This window comes from Chrysochloris asiatica, unplaced genomic scaffold, assembly GCF_000296735.1.
Source record: "Chrysochloris asiatica unplaced genomic scaffold, ChrAsi1.0 scaffold00061, whole genome shotgun sequence".
NCBI classification, from domain to species: domain Eukaryota; kingdom Metazoa; phylum Chordata; class Mammalia; order Afrosoricida; family Chrysochloridae; genus Chrysochloris; species Chrysochloris asiatica.
Genome location: NW_006408579.1, coordinates 2,084,556 through 2,109,689, shown reverse-complemented (window position 1 = coordinate 2,109,689; position 25,134 = coordinate 2,084,556). Strand labels below are relative to the sequence as shown.

Here is a 25,134-nt window from a genome sequence, read left to right as displayed (position 1 = left end):
AAACCAACACACAATCAAGCACTAAGTGTTGTTGTTGTTAGGTGTCATAGAGTCGGTACTGACTCACAGCGACCCTATGAAGTAAGTGTATGAGAGTGAAATGTAAAAAGAAGATACCAATTATTCCACAGTAAGCTGAGTGGAAGAGAGTCAGCTAACATTGGCAGAGCTGAGGAGATGGGACCTTTTCCAGTGGACGACTCCCTGGTCTGCTGCCGCTGACCAAGAGATCCAGCACCCTTGACAGAGACTGCACAAGACACACACAACTCCATTGAGAAAAGGGGCAGGGACTTTAATGTTTCTGAAAGAACCTGGGAGAACCTGAGAAGGAGTTAGTTGCCTTTTCTGTACCTAACCATTGCCTAGTTTGGCAGGAGCTGTGCTGCTCTAGCTATATTGTTGCTCATCTGCTATGTTCACGGAAATCTTGTTTCAGAAACTTGCTTGGACAAGTTAGTTGGGTAGTTTGACATTAAAAATGTAAAATTAAAAAAAAATAAATCGAGGTAGTGTAGTACTGGTGTTAAGGCACACACACATGCTATATATACATATAAGTGATTTTTGGTAGACATACCAAGGTAATTCAGCGAAGAAAGAACAATCTTCAACAAATGCTGCTGAAACATGAACTTTGACCCATACATTGTGCCATATAAAAACATTAGTTGAAAATAGATAATTGATATCAATGTAAAACCTAAAATGTAAGCATTTTTACCTCTAGGTCTATGTCTATAAAACTTTGGAGAAAAGTTTTGGGATCTTGGGCTAGGAAAAGATTTCCTTGTTGTAATTCTGAAAATAATGATTCATAAAAGAACCAATGATAATATGAACTTCATCAAAAGAAAAATATAGCTTCTCTTTCATAGATACTCCTAAAAGGATAAGAAGTACCCCAAATTGGAAGAAAAAAGTATTTGCAAATTCTGTATCTGATGATAAATTTGTACTTAAAGTACATAAAGAACTTTCAGAACTCTGTAATAAAAAACAAACACCATTACCACTCCTCCCACCCTATCAAACTGGACAGAAGATTTGAAGAGACACTCACTGAAAAAAATATGGCAAATAAACATGTGGAAAAAAAAGTTTCACACTGTAAGACACTGTTGTTAGGTGCCATTGAGTTGGTTCTTACTCATAGTGACCCTATGCACAACAGAACAGCCATCTTCAAAATTGTTAGTTTGAGAGCAATTCTGCTGCCACTATATCAAGTCATCTCATTGGAGGTCTTCCCCTTTTTTGCTGACCCTCCACTTTATCAAGCATGATGTCTTTGCCCAGGGACTGTTCCCACCTGATATGTCCCATGTATGAGAGATGAAGTCTTGCCATCCTGACTTCCAAGGAGGATTCTGTGTAAGTACCGCATGCTAACCAAATGCGCCACTGGAGCTCCTCAAGGAGGATTCTGGCCGTATTCTTTCTTCCAACACAGATTTATTTGTTCTTCTTTCTGGCAGTCATGGGACTTTTAAAGTTCTGGGATTTATTGGGTTTTTAATATTCTTCTTTGTTGTTAAGTGCCATCGAGTCAGTTCCAACCCACAGCGACCCTGCATAGGGTTTCCTAGGAGCGGCTGGCGAGCTTGAATCACCCACTTTGCAGTTCAAACTGACTTTGCAGTCTACCACATTAGCTCATAGTGCCACACCAGGATTCTTCGACAATACCATGATTCCAATTTGTCTAAGGTCTTCCATATTCATTGTCCAACTTTCACATGCATATGAGGCAACTGAAAATACCATGGTATGGTTCAGGTGCACCTTAGTCCTCAAACTGATCTCTTTGCTCTTTAACACTTCCAAGATGTCTTTTGCAGCAGATTTGCCTAATGAAACACATCTTTTGATTTCTTGGCTGCTGCTCCCATGAGTGTTGATGGTAGATCCAAACAAACTGAAGCCTTTGAGAACTTCAATCTTTTCTCCATTTATCATGATATTATTTACTGGTCCAGTTGTGAGGACTTTCGTTTTCTTTACATTCAGGTGCAATCCTTACTGAAGGCTGTAGCCTTTGATCTTCACCAGTAAGTATTTCAAGCCCTCTTCACTTTAGCAAGCAAGGCTGTTAATGAGACATTGTTGTTTTTAAATGACATCAAGCCAGTTTTGACTGCTAGCAACCCTGTACAGGGTTTCCAAGGAGTGACTGGTAGGTTTGAACTGCTCACCTCATGGTCAGCAGTCCAGTGCTTATCCCACAGCACCACACCAGGACTCCAATAAGACATTGCTGCTGTTGTTGTTAAGAGCCACTCAGTCAGTTCCAAATCATCGTGATCCTGTACAGGGTTTCTGAGGAGCCCAGTGGGTTTGAACTACTACGACCTTGCTGTTCAAATCGATCTTGCTGTCCAGTGCTTATCCTACAGTGTAACACCAGGACTCCAATGAGACATTGTTGTTGGTGGTGTTAAGTGCCGTTGAGTCAATTCCGACCCATAGCGACCCTGTATAGGGTCATTTAGCGCAGATTGACCATCAACACTCATAGAAGCAACAGTGAGGAAACCAAACAACGTATTTCATTAGGCAAATCTGCTGTACAAGAACAAAGATGTCAGTTTGGGGACTAAGGTGCACTTGACCCTAGCCATAGCATTTTCAGTAGTCTCATATGCATGTTTTCACAGGAATAAAGGCAGTAAATAAGGAAGACCATAGAAGAATTGTTGCATTTGAGCTATGGTGTTGGAGGAGAATATTAAAAGGACCATGGACTTCCAGAAGAATAAACAAAACTCAGTTTTGTTTGTTTTGAAGTACAGTTTGAATGCTCCTTAGAAGCCAAGATGGCCAGATATTGTCTCTCATACTTTGGAAATATTACCAAGTGGGACCAGTCCCTGGAGAAGAATATCATGCTAGGCAAAGTGGATGATCAGCAAAAATGAGGAAGACCCCCAAAGAGATGGATCAACACAGTGGCAGCAGCAATGAGCTCAAGTGTAGCAATGATTGTGGGATTGGTGTAGGACCAGGCAGTGTTTTGTTCTGTTTTGTTGTGTCGCTATGAGTCGATACTGACTTGACAGCACCTAACAATAACAGCACAGCTGTACCACGGAAAACCATTCCGTAATAACAAAGAATGAACTACTGATGTGTATAACACATGGATGACTCTCAAATTATGGGGAGTAAAAGAAGTCACACACAAAAAGGTATACCTACTGTATGATGACATTCATAAACAAGTGTGGAAAATGTTCAGTAACAGAAAACAAATCAATGGCTTCCTGTAGAAGGGAAGGAAATGTTAAGATTGGATGGGAGAGAGGGATTACCAAAGGGTATGAGGAAACTCAGACTCTCTGCCATCAAGTCGATTCCTACTCATAGTGACCCTGAAGATTGGTAAAAATTCAGCATTGTTGAGTAACATGTGCTTAAAAACAGCCATCATTTCACAGAATGAAACTTCCAAATGAGTGATATATTGGGTCTAGGCAGGGCCTATAGTCAAAGGAGCTCTGGTAGTGTAGTGGTTACAAATCGGGCTGCGAACTTCAAGGTCAGCAGTTCGAAACTACCAGCTGTTCCGCAGGAGAAAGATGAGGCTTTCTGCTCCAGTAAAGATTTACAGCCTCGGAAACCCTGTAGGGTGGCTATGAGTCAGAACTGACTTCATGGCACATAACCACCACCAACCAGAGTCAAAGGAGCTGATAGTCGGACTTTGCAGTTCCTATCAGGGAACCAGTTAAACTGTGGAAATGTGATTATGATGGCATCTAGTATGTCAGAGACATGCAGGTGATCCTGCTGCCACATAACTTCTAGGGTTGACTGTATCTATTGATCGCTGCTCCATACACTTTCTTCTTGGTGTAGGAAATGGCCTTCTACATGGCAAAGAATTGGGCTGTGGAGACAGATGTGCTTCTCTGTAGCCAGTGTACTTCCCTCCTCCTGTATCATGCTGTAGTCCTTCTGGGCATCATCCTGCTCCCACTCATCACAATGGTGCCCGAGCAGTACCAGGACACAGGGTGCCCATGAAGTAGAGCCCATGTTCCAAGCCTTATCTCCCAGTAGCATTGAGACACAACCTTACAGGTCTGGAAATTTCTGAAGCCACAAGACTCCAAGTTTAGAAGAGAAGGAACTTGAGATGTAAAAGGGGCCAGACCAGTAATCTGGCAGTCTTCTCTAGCTTTGAATAAATAATGGAGCTGCATTATCTATACTCAAACAGTGTGCACATGCTGTCTACTCACCACTCTCTTGTCTGGGACCCTCTGGGTAAACACCTTGTAAAGTCTCCAGCTCTTCCCCAGAATGGGGCCAAACACCAGGGAGGTCCCAATGCACAGCAAAGACAGTCTTACCTATAAGTGGAATTAGACAGAAGCAAGAGTTATGTGAAGAATATTTGTTGGCTCTCCATGCTTTCTGACCAGCAATGTCTCAGCCCCAGGAAGGGCACAGGGTAAGGGGCTTATCTAAGCATTACAAAGAGTTTCTCTGAATGTTACCAAAGATAAAGATAACCATCACCCACAGGAGCAACTGAGTGAAAAAACTGTCAAAACTTTAACATTATAAAAGGATATCCAAGACAAAATTTTAAAACTTTACTTACCTGAATGACAGTTTCTATGGAGCTGCCCACTAACACATCTTGATTTTGAATCCCAAAGAGGTAAGCGCTACTGTAAGTCAGACAGCTGCCCAGTAAGGTCACAATGTTCAGATTTGGACTGGACATCTTCACAATTCTAGAGGGAATCAGGAAGATGGACACAGATAGACATGGCAGAACTTGTCTACCCCCGCCCAAAAAAAGTCTCCACTGCAACTCAGAGAAGAATCGCTGGGAAGAAACCACTTTACAGTCTTGGGTTAAAAACTTGTTATGATCTCTTTCTTTAAATTTACTTTTGAAAATAACTAAATTTTGGCACTTTTTGCTTATGTAACTCCAAGTCTGTTAAAAGAAGCATGACTTTTCAAAAACAGGTGGTTTATAAGAAGATTTAGGCTTTTATTCATGAGGTCTACAGTTGCTAAGGGATAGCTATATGTGGCTTAGTGACTAAACAACTAGCAAGTAGACACTTAGAGACAGAAGTGAACTGTAACATAAGCTACTATTTGGAAAAAGGTTTGGGATTTTTTTCATACACTTCATCAACTTTTCTCTCTCTCTTTATTTAACTCTCCTTCAGTTGATAATGAGAATTATTTTTCTCCTTCTACTTAACCAAAAGAAAAGAGGAAGCACGAATTGAAAGCAGGACGTTTGTGGGAAACATCTTTTCTCAAGTAGTTTCAAATGAGGTTAGAGATCAGCTAAAAGATCAGAAGGAGGCTTAGACAATCAAGGTCTCAGAGAACACCTGGGCATCAGTAGATATTCTGGGTACGGTAGGAACATGTGAATTGGTTAACCACGGTGGGGGGAACCAGGCTTACATTGAACAGTGACTGATAACAATAAGAAAAAGTAATAAGTAATATAATTATATTTAAGAGTTATAGTCTAAATATTACATCCCATGCAAATGTAATATTTATACTAATGTTGTTATTAATTGCTGTAGAGCCAGTTCTGACTCATAGTGACCCTGTGTAGATTTCCAAGGAGCAGCAGGTGGGTTTGAATTGCTGGCTTTGTGGTTTGGAAGTCTAGTGCTGATACAACGGCACCATACCAGGGGCCCATATTTATACTAATAGCTATTGATAACAGGGTTACTATGAGTAGGAATCAACTTGATGGCAGTAGGTTTGATTTGGTTTATCACTATAACTTATAACTAATAGCTATTGGTAATTATACTTAGTTACAAACCAAATCAAATCCACTGCCATTGAGTTGATTACTACTTATAGTAACCCTATGCAGAGTTTCTGAGGGTGCAAATTTTTACAGGAGCAGAAAGTTTCCTCTTTCTCCCATGGAGTGGCTGGTGGATCCAAACTGCTCATCTTGTGGTTAGCAGTCTAGTGCACAACTCAGTAAGCCATCAGGGCTCCTTATACTTAGCTATATTTTATTTTAAATAACAATTGAGGAGGAACACATTCCTATCTATATCTCTTACCACACCTGCCTGTTTGTTTATTTAAAGGTCAGAGCAAAGACCAAACCATCTACTTAGCGCAGCCTATTTGCGTAGCAATGGACTGAGGAAGCATTGCATAAACAAACAGCTTTGGCAGGGCTGGATTTGCAAAGGGCATAACTACCATGGGCCAGACTTGTTTACTTTGTGGCTGGCATTACAATGACCTCCACAGGCAGGAACACCAGGATTCAGGTCCCAAGTATGGCCAACACAGAGCTCTACCTTGTCTTGGTGCAAAAACACTGATTTCTTTTTTTCTTCCTCTAAAAGTGAAAGCAACTATTATGCACTCCTCTGTAAAATGGGGATAATAATAGTACCCCCTCAAAGGGTTGTTCTGAGGGTTAAATGAGGAAATAAACTGTTTAGCCATTCTGAAACTGAGTAGGCATTTGCCACCATTAGCTCCTGATGTTACTATCGTCCCCATCTTCTAGACGTTTCCTTTGCCCCCTTATCACCTATATCCAATCAACTGACAAGTTCTTTCAATTTGTATTATGTCTCCCATGTCCAAATTTAAGATCTGGCTCTATTCTATCTAATCACTTTTCATTCAGGTTTGTCTCCTCAGTCTCCACATCTTCAAAATGTGTACTTATGAACAGTTGTTGTTGTTGTTAAGTGCTTACAAGTCAGTTCCAATTCACAGCAACCCTGTATAGGGTTTCTGAGGAGTGGCTGGTGGGTTTGAACCACTGACTTGCAGTTCAAACTATCCTTGCAGTCCAGTGCATTATCCTGCAGCACCACACCAGGACTCCTTTTGAACGGCAATTTTCCTTAATTTCTATCTTTCTCTTCATAAGCAGAGGGAAGCGAAGGGGTTTAAAAAAGTTAATGGGTAAATGGAATGAAAAGAGAATGGAAATTTTCATTAATGTTTTGAAGCTTCCTCATACATGGCAAAAATTAACTACAAGAATAAGAACAATGTCAACCAGTGGCTCCACAAAGCATCTTTTTTTCTTTTTAAAAGAAAAATTATACCTTAATAAATGTTGAATTAGAAAATGTTGCATCACATGAGAAGTCTTTAAAAAGTTCATGAAAATGTGTATTATGAAAAATGATACAAGGGTTTAAAAAATGCTTTGCACTAAAATAAACTTCTAGAGCTATGGGCTAATGTGCTGGACTGCAAAGTCAGTTTGAACCACAAGGTTGGCGGTTCAAGCTCACCAGCTGCTCCTCAGAAACCCCACATAGGGTCACTATGGGTCGGAACAGATTTGACAGCAGTTAATATAAACAACAACAACTTGAAACACTTAACTGATGAAGATAGAAGATTATAGCCTTTAATACGGAATGCATGTCAATGTAAAGAAAACAAAAATCTTTACAACAGACCAATAAATAATATTAGGATAAATAGAGAAAAGACTGAAGCTGTCAAAGATTTCATTTTGCTTGGATCCACTATCTACATTTGTGGAAAAAGCAGTAAAGAAATCAAACAACTTATTACATTAGACATCTGCTGCACACTTTAAAGTTTTCATGAACAAAGATGTCAATTTGAGGATTATGGTGCACCTGACCCACGCCATGGTATTTTCAATGATCTCCTATGCATTTGAAAGTTGGACAATATATAAAGACTGTAGAAGAACTAATGCATTTGAATTATGGTGTTGGCAATGAATATTGAAAGTACCAGAAACTATCAGAAGAACAAAGAAATCTGTGTTGGAAATACAGTCAGAATGTTCCTTAGAAGGAAGGACGGAGAGATTCTGTCTCTCATACTTTGGACATGTTATCAGAAGGGACAACTCTCTGGAGATGGACATCATGTTTGAAAAACTGAAGGGTCAGTGAAAAAGAAGAAGACCCCCAAAAGACAGACTGACATAGTGGCAGCAGCAACTATGGGCTCAAACATAACAATTGTCAGGACGGCGCAGGATTGGGTTGTGTTTCATTTTGTTGTCTGTAGGGTTGTTATGAGTTGAAACTGACTCAACAGTACCTAACAACAATTTGTTATAATATCTCTGAATAGGATGCAGATTGAGGCACTCAGGATAAGACATTTGAAAAGAGTCCCTATCACAGCAACATGAATTTTGTTAAAATTGAAGCAAGAGCAAAGATAAGATGGTGACTCATGGGTAGAAAAATGGTGATATCATTGATGCTTTGTGAAAAATTGATAAAGGACAAAGCCTCAAAGAAATCAACAGTTTAAAAACGGATAGCTCATTTTTCGAAGGATCAGGACAATGCTGAAGATGAAGCCCACAGCAGCAGACCATCCACATTTATTTGTGAGGGAAAAAATTAATCCTGCTTGTGCCCTAATGTTGAGCAAACTTTCTGCTTAGTGTATGCCAAAACTGTTGCACCCAGATCGGCTGCAGACAAGAGCAGAGCTTTCAATGGAAACTTTAAACAAGTGGGGTCAAGATTCTGAAGTATTTTATGGAAGAATTGTAACAGAAGATGAAACATGGCTTTACCAGGATGATCCTGAAGACATAAAGCAATAGCTACCAAGAGGTGGAAGTAGTCTAGCAAAGCACAAGCAGATCAATGAAAAAATGAAAAATGCAAATCAATCAAGAGCAGAGGTCATGGTGACAGTTTTTTGGGATGCTTAAGGTATTTGCTTGTTGACTTTCTGGAGAATCAAATAATAGCACCTGCTTATTTGAGAGAGTGTTTGAAAGTGAGTCAAAGCTTTAGGAGAAAAACATCAGAAAGATCTTCTCCATCATAATAATAATTCCTGCTGATTACTCTCATCAAACAAGGGCAATTTCAGGGTTTCTATGGGAAATCATTTGGCATCCACCTTACAGTTCTGATTTGGCTCTTTCTGACTTTTTGTTTCCTAATCTTAAAAAAAAAATCTTTAAAGGGCACCCCGTTTTCTTCAGTTACTACTGTAAAAAAAAGACCACACTGACATGGTTAAAATCTTAGGACCTTCAGTTCTTCCGGATGAACTAAATGGTTGAACTTGAGGAAAGAGGGCACTGCTGACCTGCTACCTGGCTGTTCAGTGCAGTCAGAAGCTGGGGTAAGGATATAACCACTGTCATTTTGAGTAGACTCCTGCGAGCCCAATATCTGAGGCCAGTGTATCCCATGACCGCTCATGAATTCTTTGGTATCAGTCATGGCTATCTGACAGTGAGCTCCTCACTGAGCAAGTGCCCAGCTTCACAGTCATACATCTGTGCCATCTAGACTGCTTTCCTTCTCAATTCTTCTTTGGGCTGGTTTTAATCAAACACTCCTTTGTACGTAAGTCTCCTTTGAATAATGCAGTACTGCTTGGAATCCTAATTTAGATTTCCTCACCCTCCTGGTTTAGTTTGGTGGCGGTGGTGGTTATGTGCCGTGGTCTTGGTTCCGACTCATAGCGATCCTGCATAGGGTTTCCAAGGCTGTAAATCTTTACAGAAGCAGAAATCTTCATCTTTCTCCTGTGGAATAGCTGGTAGTTTCCAACTACTGACCTTGAGGTTAGCAGCCCAACTCATAACCACTATGCTACCAGTGCTCCTTTGGTTTGTTGTTGTTGTTAAGTGCTGTTGAGTCGATTCTGACCCATAGCGACCCTGTGTAGGGTTTCCAAGGAGCAGTTGGTGAGCTGAACCACTGACCTTGCAGTTCAAATGACTTTACAGTCTGATTAGGATGACTCAATTTAACCACTGTTATTTGACACAATGCCCATTGCATACATAGCCTTTCTAACTGAGACAGCAATGAGAGAGAGTTCATTTTTCAAACGGACATTTTATGGACTTGCATATGCCTATTTTGTGCTTTTTAACTGAACAATTTTACTGAAAATTTACCTCAGGAAAAAAGTGAATGGTGGATATGCTTATTTTGCTTGCCATCTGTGAAGTTACAAGGCAGCGAATCATTACCAGTTCAGCAGGTAAATTATGTGTATCTGGGGAATGTATTTGCCACTTCAGTAGGAATGTAATCACTGATGTCACTTACCTTTTTCCTGATGCGGTGCTGTAAGATAAGCACTGGTCTGCTACCTACAAAGGCGGTGATTCAAACCCACCAGTCACTCCTTGTAAGTCCTCTACAGGGTCGCTATGAATCTAAACAGACTCAATGGCTCTTAACAACACTGAAATGAAAAATGAAGCCTATACATTCTGAATATTTTAATCAACCACAGACCTACATACTTTCTAAAAAACAGGTATATTTAACTATGATATGCTTAATTATAAATAGTCCATGTCATCTAGATTAGTTGTCAAATTTATGATTAGATAACAGATTTGACTAGGCTACAGCTACTGAAAACCACAGTGGAATTGAAAAAAAAAAATTCTATAGTGATCTCATAGTTTTTTCTTCATCATTTATTTATGTATTGTAGGATAAGCACTGGACTGCGAACCACATGGTCTGCAGTTCAACCACACCAGCTGCTCCTAGGAAACACTACATAGGGTCATTATGAGTCGGAACCAACTAGATGGCATTTAACTTTTATTTTTATTGTAGCAATATTTATATAAGAAAAAATTTGCCTCTTCAACCATTTTTACATGTATAGTCCAGCCACACTTCCCATGCTACACAACCATTCCCACTATCCATTTCCAAATCTTTTTTTCTCTCTCTCCTCTGTTTGTCCTTCACTTCAATTTTCTTTTGCCAGAAAGTTCCCAATGGTTTGTACAAGGGTGAGTCAAATATTATCCATATTCTGGCAGTAAAATTTACTTTTGATCAACTTTTAGAAAATACAAATATATAATTTTTGACATAATCTCTTTGCTTTTCAATATACTTTGTCCATCTGTCAACAGGCTCACGTATTCCGTTACTAAAAATGTTTCAGGCTGAGCCATGAATGCACTGCTATCTTTACTTCTTCATCAGAGGTGAATCTTCATCCTGGAAGGGCTGCTTAAAGGGAACCAAAAAGGTGAAAAGTTCAATGGAGCAAGATCAGGACTATAGGGAGGATGTTTTAATACCTCAAAAGGAAGGTTCTTCAGAGTGGCAACAGTGTGGGCAGAGATGTGTGGACATGCATTGTCATGCAAGATCACAATGCCCTTACATAGCAGTCCTCTGAATTTAATTAGAAGTTTAGGCTTCAGCTAGCTCTTCAGTGAGCATCTCACTGTAACCAGCACTGTTGATTGTTAAACCTTTTTCCTGTTAGTGTTCTAATACTGGCCCTTGAGAATCCCAGAAAACTATAAGCATCAATTTTCCAGCTGATGGTTGACTTTTGAACTTTTTCTTGGTCAGTGATTGAGTATGTTTCTATTTTGTACTCTGCTGTTTACTCTCCGGCTCATAGAGATGAATCCACGTCTCATCACCAGTAAGGATTTTTTTAAGAAACTTTTACCTTCCTTTGAGTATCAATCCAAATTTAATTTGCAGGTCCAAATGCTTCTTTTGTTTGTGCTCTTCTGTGAGTTGTTTTGGCACCCATTTCACACAAATTTTTTGGAACCCAAGTCTGTCATGGGTTATTTCACAGGCAGAGCCATGGCTGGTCTGTCACTCATATATTCAACAGAATCATTTAACGTGCATGCTCAGTATTGTCATCAACCGTGGATGTGGACAGGTGTTTTAATATAACTGGAATGTGGATAATTTTTGACTCAGCCTTGTACTAATGTGGAAATAAATGCACATTGTTTTCTTTCAAGTACATGAAAAACATAAAAACAGACCAAAAAAAGAACGAAAGCAATTTATTTCCCTTTGTTGTGTTTAAAACTTTTTATTGTGAATTGAATGAAGGTTTACAGAGCAGACCATCAATTTTCCATTCAACAAATCATATACTTTACTTCACTACAGTTTCAATCCCCTCCATGTACCAACAGTTAACAGCATTTACCTCTCTTCACTTTAACTATTGCATTCCTCCCTATACCTCCCACTACCTTCATCTTTCCTCTGTTAACATCCCTCTTGTATATTGCCTGCCCTGTCTCCCATGTTAACGTATCTACCCTCTAGTCCATGAATAATTTTCTACTCTCCTCTCCCCATAATCATCATAAATTGTTTCTTTTTCAAGAAGACATATTTTTTCTTTTAAAACCTTTTTACATTAGATAAGGAACTCTGGTAGTGTAGTGGTTACGAATTGGGTTGCAAACCTCAAGGTCAGCAGTTTGAAACTACCAGCTGTTCTGCGGGAGAAAGATGAGGCTTTCTGCTCCTGTAAAGATTTACAGCCTCAGAAACCCTGTACAGGGTCGCTATGAGTCAGAACCAACTCCACAGCACATAATCACCACCACCACCATCACATTAGATATCATACAATGTTTATTCTTTTGTGATTGATTAATTTCCCTCAGCATAATGTCCTCCATGTGAAATGTTTCACAGATTCATCATTCTTCTTCATCATTTTGTAGTTTTCCACTGTGTGTAAGTACCAAAATTTGTTTAACCATTCTTTTGTTGATGGGCATTTAGGCTGTCTCCATCTTATTTACATGTCTCTTGTAGACAGCATATTGAAGGATCCTGTTTTCTTATCCATTCTGCTCTTTATGTCTCTTGATTGGTACATTTAATTCATTTACATTCAGGGTAATTATCAATAGATATGAATTGACTGTCATTCTTGTGTATTTTTTTTGTAGTGCTGCCGGGTTCTTTGTTCCACATAATTTTCTAGGCTGAGTTGTTTGTGCGTTTTCTTTTCATTTTTATTTCTGTTGTGCTAATGTTTACTAAATCTTTCTGGGTTTTCTTTTTTTTTTTAATTTTGATGTGCAGGTGTATTACTTTTGTTGAGGTTACCATGTAATTTATTAATTTTTTTTCTCTGCTTAAAATAATGTTTTATCTTGAAATCCATTTGAATTCCTTACAATTTATAAGTTCTGTATCTACATTAGTCCCTCTTTTTGCCTTGTAGTTGACTTCATTATATATTGATGTATCTGGTTCCCCCCTTTCAGTCTTGTAGTTTGTTTTACTTGTATATCTGGATTGAGTTCTGGGTGGTGTTGTCATAAGTGTTGTTGGTCCTCAATTCAAAGAATGCCCTTTAGCATTTTTGCAAAGTTTTTGTCTGGTCATTACAAATTCCTTTAATTTCTGTTTATCAGGAAATGTCCTAATTTCACAATTGTATTTGAAGGACAACATTGCTGGGTTTTTGATTCTTGGTAGACAATCTTTTTCTTTCAGAGTTTTGTATATGTCATTTCATTGCCTTCTTGCCTGCATGGTTTCAACTGAGATATCCAAGTTTAATCTTACTGGTTCTCCTTTGATGGTAACTTTATGTTTTTCCAGAGCTGCTCTCAGTATTCTTTCCTTGTCTTTGATTTTAGAAAGTTTGATTATGATATGTCTAGGTAATTTTCTTTTGGGATCTATCCTGTTTGGGGTTCGTTCAACTTATTGTATGCTTATCTTCTCATCGTTCATGATGTTAGGGAAGTTTTCTTCCAACAATGCTTTGATAATTTTGTCTGTGCTTGTCTTTCTGTTCTGGAATTCTGATTACCTGTAAATTGTTCCTCTTCATGCTTTCTTTGGATTTTTTTATTGTTTATTATTATTATTATTCTAGCATACTAGTATTAAGAGATTTCTCTTTAAGCTCACTAATTCGGGCTTCCATTGTTTCACATCTATTCCTTTGCCTTTACAATATATTGTCCATTTCTGAAATCTTAGTATTAATCTTCTGGATTTCTAATTGCAGGTTTTGCATTGTTTCAAAATTTGCATTTTTTTTGTGTCTGTTTGTTCTTGTAGTGTTTTCCTGAAATTTTCTAAAGCTTTTATTATGTTCTCCCTGCTTTCCTTGACCGTTCTATGGAGCCTTTGAGAGTACCTAATTATCATTCTTTTGAATTCTTTTATAGTTAGTTCTATAACCTTTTCTTCCTTAAAAATATCTTCTGGCTCTGCATTTTGGTCATTTGTTTTAGTCAGTGTCTTGTTTTTTGGTGTGAGCTAACATTGTCTATAAGGTGCTCTGGTAGCGTAGTGGTTACGAATTGGGCTGCGAACCACAAGGTCAGCAGTTCGAAAATACCAGCTGTTCTGCAGGAGAAAGATGAGGCTTTCTGCTCCCGTAAAGATTTACAGCCTCGGAAACCCCGTACAGGGTCATTATGAGTCAGAACTGACTCCATGGCACATAACCACCAACCAACAATATTGTCTATTGTCTCTCAGGCATTATATAAGGTTGTCATATTTGCAAAAACACACAGTGCAGTTAGTTGTTGGACATGGAGAGAAGAAATCTTCTGCAATTCAAGAAGCTCACAAGGTGGTTATGGAAGGGAAATGACAGCAGAGTTTGGGGCCCTAGATGGAGTTTTTATTAGCTTTGGAACTCAATGTTCAGGGCACTCAGTCCAGAAACAGTTCATGGGAACCTTTGATGGAGTTGGTTTCAGTGTCTGTTAGGACCACAGGGAAGCTAGGGGCAGGTTGACTGGTTCAAAGCAGGTCTGGTGTTTCCCTGAATTTTGTAGGTCTGGAGCTGAGCCCACCTGAATCCAGGCACCAAAGTGGCACACTAAAGCGGAGCAGTCAGCCCCCACCTCACACAGGTGTGGCTCCCAACCATGCAGTTTTGAACTCCTGGAGACCAGTCTACATCTACATTGGGATGGATGAAGGTGAGAGCTGGTCATACCTCAGGTCACCAGGGGAGTATGGGAAACAAAAAGAAATCAGACCTTTTCCATCCCTGCATGAATGCCAGGCTTCTCACCACTGCCAAAGTGGCTCACAAGATGGTTGAGCCCTGTCTGGCCAGCCAGTCATCAGTATTCCTCTCTTGTCACCCCTGTTTAGCCTTTCAGCCTAGAAATAACTCCATCCACCCCTCTAACCTTTCTTCTGAAGTTCAGGGGGCCAGAATTTTTATCTGTGTCTGTTTTATTTTGTGTCTGTGTTGTAGATGGTTTGTGCAGCTGGTCTGCCAGCTTGCCAGAAGTCCCCTCTTTTCTTTTTAACTGCTTTACCTGTCATCTCTGTATTTACTGATGGGTAATATAAGGATTTCTTGATTTTTCTATTGTCAGGTAATCTTTCAATATATATAAATACTGGTAGATGTCTACAGAATCATTATAAACCTGGATTACCATTTCAGTAATCAATCATGAATTCAGGTGCTTATGTGATATCCACCAGCTCACAGGTAAGACATTTTAAAAACCTTCACCAAATACTAATTTCTAAATTCAGAAATTTATTATATTTTAAATAATGGAAGACTGGCTGGATATCCTATAATTTCTTCTTTATGATAGTTAAGGGCTGTCTTGGTACATGGCTTGAGAAAGTGGGCAAGAAGGTAAGTCTGGGCTTGCTGTGATTATGAGAAAACTTTCCTAAAATGTTATAGGGCTATTCTTTCTAAAATGGCACATGAGTTGTTATAAATGATATTGATCTTTAACATATTTTAAAGCATATATAACCATCATTCCAAATTGCTTTGAGTAAAACAAGATTCAAAATGTGAACATTTATCTGTTTTCTATTAGAATTTACTGGTTTTGATCCATACCATAATGGGGGTATAAATCGTTTCAAGCCAATATATCACATCTGGATAAACTTCAAATAGCTTTATCGTAATGCTATTTGATGTTTGTTTCAGAAAATCTGACTTTTTTTGCTATCTTGCTTATTTATAATATATTATGTTCAAAATCTGAACCCACTGCAAATTCTGTGCACACCAAACTATATAAGTGAAAGAGCCTTGGTGTAATTCAATGGCTACACACTAGGCTGCTAACTGGAAAGTTGGTGGTTCAAACCCACCCAGCAACTCCATAGAGAAAGACCTGTCCATCTGCTCCCATAAAGACTACAGTCTAGGAAACCCTATGGTACATTTCTACTTTTACATGGGACATTATAAATCTACTTTATGGTACACTTAACAATGTTATGAGTTGAAACAGACTTGATGGCAAACAACAACAGAGAAGCCTGGCTCTGCTCTTTCCTCTCCTGCCTGGGCCATCAAAATCCCACCATGCTATGCAATTTCATTACCTTTCAGTCTGCTCTAAATTCTTTCATTATGATTTCACTTGTATTTTACTTCAAACACTCATCCCAAGGGCCACTCCTGGATCTTATCATTATTCAGAGTGGTTTCACCTCAGAAATTTTAAATACCGATATCCCACTGTTAGACCACAATCTGTCTAGAACTTAACTCCTAATCTTCCCCTTCAAGCTTGGTTCTCCCACATTCTTCTTCAGTTCAGATAATGGCAACTCCATATTTCCACTTGTGTGGACCAAAAACCTTGGACTGTTTGCTCATTACCCATATCCTGTTATTTCTAGCCTCAAACTAGATTCAAAATCCATCTATACTACCACTACTGCCATCACCCTGATCAAAATCAAAGTCATTAGCATTTCTCATTTGGATTATTGCACTGGCTCTTTGTTTCACTCAAGAGAAAAAAGAGTTCTTTTACATTTGGTTTCCATTTTATCTTTATGTGTTTCCTCATTCTTCCTTTTGCCCACTACATAGATGTTCTTGCAGTTTCTTGAAAACATCACGTTTGAAAATTCACACACTTCAGAGCTTTTAAGCAGCTGTTCTCCCTGCCTAGAATGTTTTAATTGTATCAATATAGTTTATTCCCTCTTTCCTTTCAAGTGTTTGCTCACGTTGCCTTCTCAACAGGGCTACCATGACAACTCCAGAGAAATTAATATCCTTTGTCCAGCATTTCCAAATTCTTCTTATCCTGTTTTATTCTATAATCTCCCCCATCATAATCACAACAGTACTTATGATTACCTTCTAATATATTGCATAACTTGTTTATTGTCTTTGTCTCCATATTAGAACTGTTCATGAGGTACTTCCAGAAAGAAAACTACCTGACATGCTGAATGTATTCAATAAGTATTGATGAATGGACGAATGAGCCTCCTATCCATCTAGCCCTCTCATACACTTAATCCTGACACATTTGCTATTTAATGGCAAACAGACTTCCATTTCCAAGGTCCTTTCACTTCCTCACAGTCTGTCAGCCTTTCCTTTCTCCTTCCAATAGAAACTGCTAGTTGATCATCTGTACTGTTCTCTCAATGTCTAATTTCCTTCTAAGCAAGCATTTTGTTGGATTTGCCCAACAAAACTGAAACAATTGTCTGCATTTATATCCAGGAGTGCAACAGGATTGTATTCTTTCACCTGTACGCTGAGCAAATAATCTGAGAAGCTGGGTTCTATGAAGTAAAACGTGGCATCAGGATTGGAGGAAGACTCATTAACAACCTGCAATATGCAGATGATACAACCTTACTTGCTGAAAGTGAAGAGGACTTAAAATATTTACTGATAAAGATCAAAGAGCACAGCCTTCGGTATGGATTGCATTTCAATGTAAAGAAAACAAAAATCCTCACCACTGGACCAATAAACAATATTCTTTTCAATGGAAAAAAGATTAAAGTTGTCAAGGACTTCATTCTTCTTGGATCAACTATCAACACTCATGGACGCAGCAGTCAAGAAATTAAACAATGTATTGCATTAGGCAAATCTGCTGCACAAGACCTTTTTGAAGTGTTGAAGAGCAAAGAAGTCAGGTTGAGTACTAAGGTGTGCCTGACCCAAGCCATAGTATTTTCAATAACCTCATATGCATGCGGAAGCTGGACAGTGAATAAAGAAGACCGTAGAAGAATTGATGCTTTTGAGTTATGGTGTTGGAGAAGAACATTGAAAGTGCTATGGGCTGCCAAAAGAACCAATAGATCTGTGTTGGAAGAAGTACAGCCAGAGTGCTCCTTGGAGGACAGGATGGCCAAATTCATCTCTCTCATACTCGGACATATTGTCAGAAGGGACCAGTCTCTGGAGAAGGGTATCATGTTTGGTAAGTCAGATATCATGTTTGGAGGGTCAGAGAAAAAGAGAAAGACCCCCAGCGAGATGGAATGGCAAAGTGGCAGCATCAATGGGCTCAAGCATGGCAACAATAGTGAGGTTGGCCTAGGACCAGGCAGTGTTTTGTCCTGCTGTGCATAAGGTCGCTATGAGTCATTACCAACTTGATGGCACCTAACAACATCAACAAAGTGTTGCTAGAGAAAAAGACTTTGCAGTTGTTGTTAGGTGCTACTGAGTTGGTTCTGATTCATAGCAACTCTATGCACAGCAGAATGAGACACTGGCTAGTCCTGTGCCATCCTCACAGTTGTTAAGATTGAATCAATTCTTGCTGCTAATTGGTCAATCCATCTCATTGGAAGTCTTCCCCCTTTTCACTGACTCCTCACTTTCCCAAACATGATGTTCCTCTCCAGTCTTTCCTGATAATATGTCCAAAGTACAAGAGACAAAGTCTTCTTCCGACATAGATGTGTGTGCTCTTTTGGCAGTCCACGGTACTTTCAACATTCTTTGCCAACACCATAATTCAAATGCTTCAATTCTTCTATGGTCTTTCTTACTCATTGTCCCATTTCACATGCATATGAGGCAATTGAAAATACCATGGTTTTGGTGTACCTTAGTCCTCAAACTGACATCTTTGTTCTTCAACACTTTAAAAAGTCTTTTTGCAGCAGATTTGCCTAATGCAATTTCTAGACTACTGCTTCCATGAGCACTGATTGTGGATCAGAGTAAATGAAAGTCTTTGACAGCGTCAATCTTTTTTCCATTTATCATGATGTTATTTATTGGTCTAGTTGTGAGGATTTTATTCTTCTTTACATTGAGATACAATACATACTGCAGTCTGTCATCTTTGATCTTCATCAGTAAGGATTTCAAGTCCTTTTATCCAGCAAGGTTTTGTCATCTGCATATCCCAGGCTGTTCCTCCAATACTGATGCCAAGCTCTTCTTCATATAATACAGTTTCTCATTATTTGCTCAGCATACAGACTGTGTAAGTATTGTTAAAGGATACAATCCTGGTGCACACCTTTCCTGATTTGAAACCATTCAGTGTCCCCTTGTTTTGTTCAAACTGACACTTGTTTTATGTACTGGTTTCTCATGAGCACAATTAAGTGCTTTGGAGCACCCACTCTTCACAATGTTTTCCAAAGTTTGTTATGCTGAATGCCTTTTAAAGTCAATAAAGCACAAGTAAACATCTTTCTGCTATTCTCTACTTTCCGCCAAGATTCAACTGCTGTCAGCAATGAAACCCCTCATTCCACATCCTCTTCTGAATCTGGCTTGAATTTCTGGCAGCTCCCTGTCAGTGTACTACTGCAATCATTTTTGAATTGTTCTTAGGTGCAATCAAATCAGTTTCACTCATAGCAACCCTATGCACAACAGAACACTGCCTGGTCCTGCACCATCCTCACAATTGTTACGTTTGAGTCCATTGCTGCTGCCACTGTGTCGATCCATCCTGTTGAAGGTCTTCCTCTTTTTTTCTGACCCTCCACTTTACCAAACATGATTTCCTTTTCCAGGGACTAATCCCACCAGATAACATGTACGAAGTATGATAGACCAAATCTTGCTATCCTGACTTCTAAGGAGCATTCTGGCTATACTTCTTCCAACACAGATTTATTAATTTTGAATTATCTTCAGCATATTTTTACTTCATGTGATATTGTTCCATGATTTCTGCATTCTATTGGGTTACCTTTCCTTGGAATGGGAACCAAATGGGATTTGCCATTCCATCTCGCTGGAGGTCTTTCTCTGACCCTCCAAACATGATATCTGACTTACCAAACATGATACCCTTCTCCAGAGACTGGTCCCTCTTCCAACTGGTTGGCCAGGTAGCTTTCTTTCCCAGTTTTTGACATAGATGAGTGAATGCCTCCAGTGCTGCATCAGTTTGTTAAAATATTTCAATTTGTATTTTGTCAATTCCTGAAGCCTTGTTTATCACCAATGCCTTCAGTGCTGCTTAGACTTCTTCCTTCAATACTACCGGTTCTTTTTTTTTCAAGTTTTTATTGTGACTTGAGTAATAGTTTACATGGGAGAACATAAGCTTTACATTCATCCTACTGTATTTCACTTCATTGCAATGATTACAATCCCCTCCATGCATCATCATTCAACTGCATTTGCTTTCATTCCTTCTGGTTTGTTGTAATGTACACCAAAGCACTCAGGGATATATAGCCATTCAAACAACCAAAGGGTACATACACCCCACAAGCCTGCCCCTGGCTGCCAGCACATAGCTCCTCTCCCTCCCTGAGTCCAGAGTCCTCAGCCACTCCATCTCTCCACATCATCATCTCTGCCTCCATATCTGTCATTGCTTCTCTGGATAGGGTCTTGCACTCGCTCTTCTCCCTTGATACCATTGGTTCTTTATCTTAGTCCCTTTTCAACTGCTTGAACATCAACCAATTCTTTTTGATACAGTGACTCTGTGTACTCCTTCCATCTTATTTTGATTATTTCAGCATCATGCAATATTTTGCCAAAAAATCCTTCAATATTGCAACCTGAAGCTTGGATTTTTTCTTTAGTTCTTTCAGCTTGAGACATGCTGGGTGTATACCCCTTTTGGTTTTCTAACTCTGTCTCTGCACATTTCATCAAAATACTTCACTTTGTCTCCTTGGGCTACACTTTGAAAATTTCTACTCAGTTCTTTTACTTCATCAATTTTCCCAGTCACTTTAGATTGTTTATGCTTAAGAGCAAGTTTCAACTGTTGGTCATTAGTATCTAATCCAACAAATCTGTTCTTGAGATGCCCTCTAAATGCAGGTGGGATACTGAATACTCAAAGTCATATTTTGACTGTCATGGAGTTGTTTTAATTTTCTTTAGCTTCAGTCTGAACTTGCATATGCGCAATTGATAGCCTTTTACACAGTCAGCCGCTGGCCTTGTTTTGCCTGATGATACTGAGCTTCTCCATCATCTATTCCCACTGATGTAGTCAATTTGATTCTTGTGTATTCCATTTGGTGAGGTTCTGGTATATAGTTGTCTTTTATGTTGTTGAAAAATGGAATTTACAATGACTAGGTCTTGCAAAATTCTATTATGTGATCTCCAGCATCCTTTTTGTCACTAAGACCATGTTTTCCAACTATGAATGCTTTTAGTTTCTAATTTTTGAATTCCATTCCCTATTAATTACCAATGCATCCTGATTGCATGCTAGATCAACTTCAGACTGAAGACGTTGGTGGTGGTGGTTCCAACTCATAGCAACCCTGAGTAAGATTTTTGAGGCTGTAAATCTTTATGGGAGCAGAAAGCCTCATCTTTCTCCTACAGAATGGCTGGTAGTTTCGAACTGCTAACCTGAGGTTAGCAGTCCACTACGCTACCAGAGTTCCTTGAAGAAGTTGGTAGAATTTTCAGTGTCATCAACTTTAGTGGTTGGTGTGCAAATTTAAATAATAGTGGTATTAACTTGTCATCTTTGTAAGCATATGGCTATTTCTATCATAGACAATATTGTACTTCAAGATAGATCTTGAAATGTTCTTTTTGACAATGAAGGTGACCCCATTTCTTCTCAGTTCATCATTCCCAGCTTAGGAAACTCTGATTGTTTGATTCAAAATGGCCAATACACTAATGCCCAGGATCAGTTTCATTTTTAACAACTTTCAATTTTCCTAGATTCATACTTTGTACATTCCATGTTTCAATTATTAATTGAATTTTGCAGCTGTTTATTCTAATGATACAAATTTACAAAATGATAAAAATGAGCTCTGGTTATGCAGTAGATTTAGCATTGGATTGTTAACTGAAAGGTTGGAGGTTTGAACCCACTAGCCACTCTGAGGAAGAAAAGTGAGGCAGTTTGCTTCTGTAAATATTTACTGCCTTGGAAATACTGTGGAGTAGTTACACTCTTTCTATAGAGTCGCTATGAGTTCAAATCAAGTTGATGGCAGTGAGTTTGGTTTAGTTTGCCTGTTGTTGCTACAAAGAAAGTGATGGTCTTTAACATCAATCAGCCAAGCCACCGTGTCATTAGTCTATCTTTTCATTTGTTGTATGAAATACTTCTTAGTATTTTCTTAATAAGCCACTCAGCTCATTAAATAAATACAAACATGCATTTGTCTGGATGAAGCCTGCAGTCTAGGTTTAGTGCCCTCCCCTATGCTCTCATAACACTCCTATGTATATGTGTCTTAAGTCATCCCATTATATTATCAGGTTTTTTTTGTCTGTCCTACTAGATACAGTTTGTATTCTTCAAAAGCCAAGGTGTTTATTTATCTGTACCTCAGTCTCTAGCAGTCTTTGGAACATGGTAACGTTTTTCTTAACTATTTACTGGATGAATGAGCTCATTAAAGGATGTACCTAAGGTCTATCTTTTCTTCCTCTTCTTTTTTTTTTTTTTTTTTTCTTGAGCTCTTCCCCAATCTCATTTTTCTCTGTCAAAGTTTTTTTTGTTGTTGTTATGTGGAAGGATGAAGGCTAGGCAGGTGTGCCAACTGACTCTAAAGTGTCTCTTGTCAGAGATCACAGCCAGTCAGGTGGAGAGTCAAGTGCTGTGTCAATGCCTGTGTGTTAAGACAAAGGGGACAATTTTAGATTGCCAGACTCAACTTTCTATACTGCCCTAGGAGGTAACATTACAGGCTTATACGACCACAGTCACACTGGGTAGTTGTAGGGGCTTTAGGGGGATCCCCTTGGTCTGTCCTGGAATGTCTGAGAACTTGCTGGCACTAATGAACACAAAAAACTTCAACATAGAGTTTAAACCACATGGTAAATCCCCATGTCCCAAACCCTCACTGATAAACCTTGTCATCTAGGTGAGCCCCTTCTGCTTCAGCTCTGAGCTGGCGCTGAAGGGAGGCTAAAAATAACTGAGAAAAAGGATCCTAACAGGATGCTTGTGAAGCTTTTCACTCTCCCATTCTCTTTGTTTATAGAAAAGTACAGCATTGTGGGGGTGAGTGTATTCACATATGCACACACACATATGCGTTCACTTGTCTCCAATAAAATCAGGCCACTGGAAAGGTCCTTTTCCATTGGCTGAATTCCTCCTGGAGAATTCTCTCAGGAAATGCTTTTGTCCAATATGTCTTGTACATCACTTGTTGAGGGCCAGGCAGACCCAATGATATGATGACAGCCTTTGTCCAGAAATTGATGGATGAGACCTCATCTTCAGACCACACAGATACAGACTCAGCTGATGGTCACGTCATAGTTTAACACACATCCTATTCCCTGGCTTCAGAAAACCTGCTGATCTAGGAATGATTTCCTGCTTGCAGCTGGGCTAGGAAGCATGCTTTCTTTTCACATTCTTGCAGTCAGTAAATTATCTTTTGTCATGAGCCAGAACACTCAGCACTGGCTCTTGTCCTGGGTGGGCCTGGCTTCTCTAAATCAGCCTGCTTTCCTGTAGCCATGAGTGCTTGCAGAGATTTGTTTTACATGGAGACAGTGAGCCCCTTGCCCACATTCTGTCAGCACAGCCCTACAGCTGCTGAAGCTGGAGAGGAACTGAAAAAACAAAGACCCCAAACCAGAGAATAGTTAAATGACTAGCATGAATGGATCTCAAGAAATCTAAGGTCCCTTCCAGCTCCTTCCTTCTCAAGTTGTTCCAGAAGCGAGTTTCTTTCCCCTTCCACTGGCTTATTAATCAGTTATTCACAGTGTGTTTCTCTGGCTCTCTGCCTTAACTAGAAACAACAGGCCAACCTGGTTAACAGAGGTGCAGTAGAATTGCATCTCAATCAACCAAACAAAATATTTACCTATTAAGTTTAAGTACAGTTAAAAACTTGCTAATTCTCTTGCCTCCAAATTTTCTTTTAGCAGGTAATCTCTGTGTTCCCATGTAGTATAATCTTTTAATATTCATGCATTAAATTTTGATTCAGCAATTCCTAAATAGCTACTTGTCAGGGTATTAAGAATTGGCCATAAGAAGGCAAATGAGATATAATCTCTGCCCACAGATCCTCAGGCAACCACGTCCCAAGTTTCTAACTTTTTTTTTTAACTGCAAAGACAGTTTTCTTATTCTTTCTTTTTCTGTTTTAAAGCAGAACCCAACTTTAATTTAACAGTGACAACTGTTTTCTCCGTAGCTAACGGCTTATTTAGCGAAATTGATGTATTTGTCCTGGTGTGGTGCCATAGGATAGGCACTCAACTTCAAGGTCGGTTTGAACTGCAAGCTCAGTGGTTCAAGCTCACCAGCCGCTCCTCGGACACACTATACAGCATTGCTACGAGTTGGAATCAACTTGACGGAACTTTACAACAACATATTATAGATATTACATATATAAATTCTACATATAAATTTCAGAATTCATAGTTGACCTGGACTATACACAGGCCTACCATGAATTGTCAGAAGAATGAGCACACCAGTCTTCGAAGAAACACAAACAATATGCTTCTTGGATGTGAGGATGGGGGAGACTTGGGCTTGCTTACTTTGGACATGTCATCAGGAAAGACCAGTCCCTAGAAAAGGGCATCCTGGTGGTAAAGTGGAGGGTCAGTGAAGATGGGGTAGGCCCTCAATGAGATGGACTGCCACAGTGGCCAAAACGATGAACTCAAAATGACAAAAATCATGAAAATGGTGCAGGACCAGAACATGTTTCATTCCATTATACATATGATCGCTATAAATTAGAGCTGACTCATTAGCACCTAACAACACTGATCGAAATATGCATTCTTATAAATAGTTTAAAAGCTGAAACATGGTGATTTAGATGTAAGACCCAATGCCTGTTACCTCATTAATACTATTTCAGTTGAGAAACAGCAGTGAAAAAAAGTACCCTGATAGATTCAAGATAAGCTTGTTATAACTAAAAACAAAACCCCCCAAAGGGTACCCTTCCAGGAAATCTTTAATTAGGAGAGTATGGCTATATTCTGCATTGACTTTTAAAATTAGCTTCCAAAGGTATTTTTATCACATCTCATGTAATCATAATGTTATTTTAAATGTGTTTTTAAATGCCAAGGGGAAAAAAACACTAGGAACAACAAAAAAATTCCCTTCTCATAAAATTCTGGACCCTAGGGAGATTGTAGGCATGTGCTGTAATTTATGAGGGA

General features: G+C 39.1%; 1 protein-coding gene across 2 annotated transcripts in view; it reads right to left on the bottom strand.

Moving 5' to 3' along the window:
• GPR156 (G protein-coupled receptor 156) overlaps nt 1-25,134 on the bottom strand; it is a 112,860-nt gene that overhangs the window by 34,399 nt on the left and 53,327 nt on the right. For both annotated transcript variants that reach the window (XM_006864145.1, XM_006864146.1), the window contains exons 3-4: nt 4,610-4,745; nt 4,245-4,355 (exon numbers count right to left, since the gene is read on the bottom strand). In XM_006864145.1, the coding sequence (XP_006864207.1) occupies nt 4,245-4,355; nt 4,610-4,745 (247 nt within the window). The remainder of the gene's footprint in view (nt 1-4,244; nt 4,356-4,609; nt 4,746-25,134) is intronic.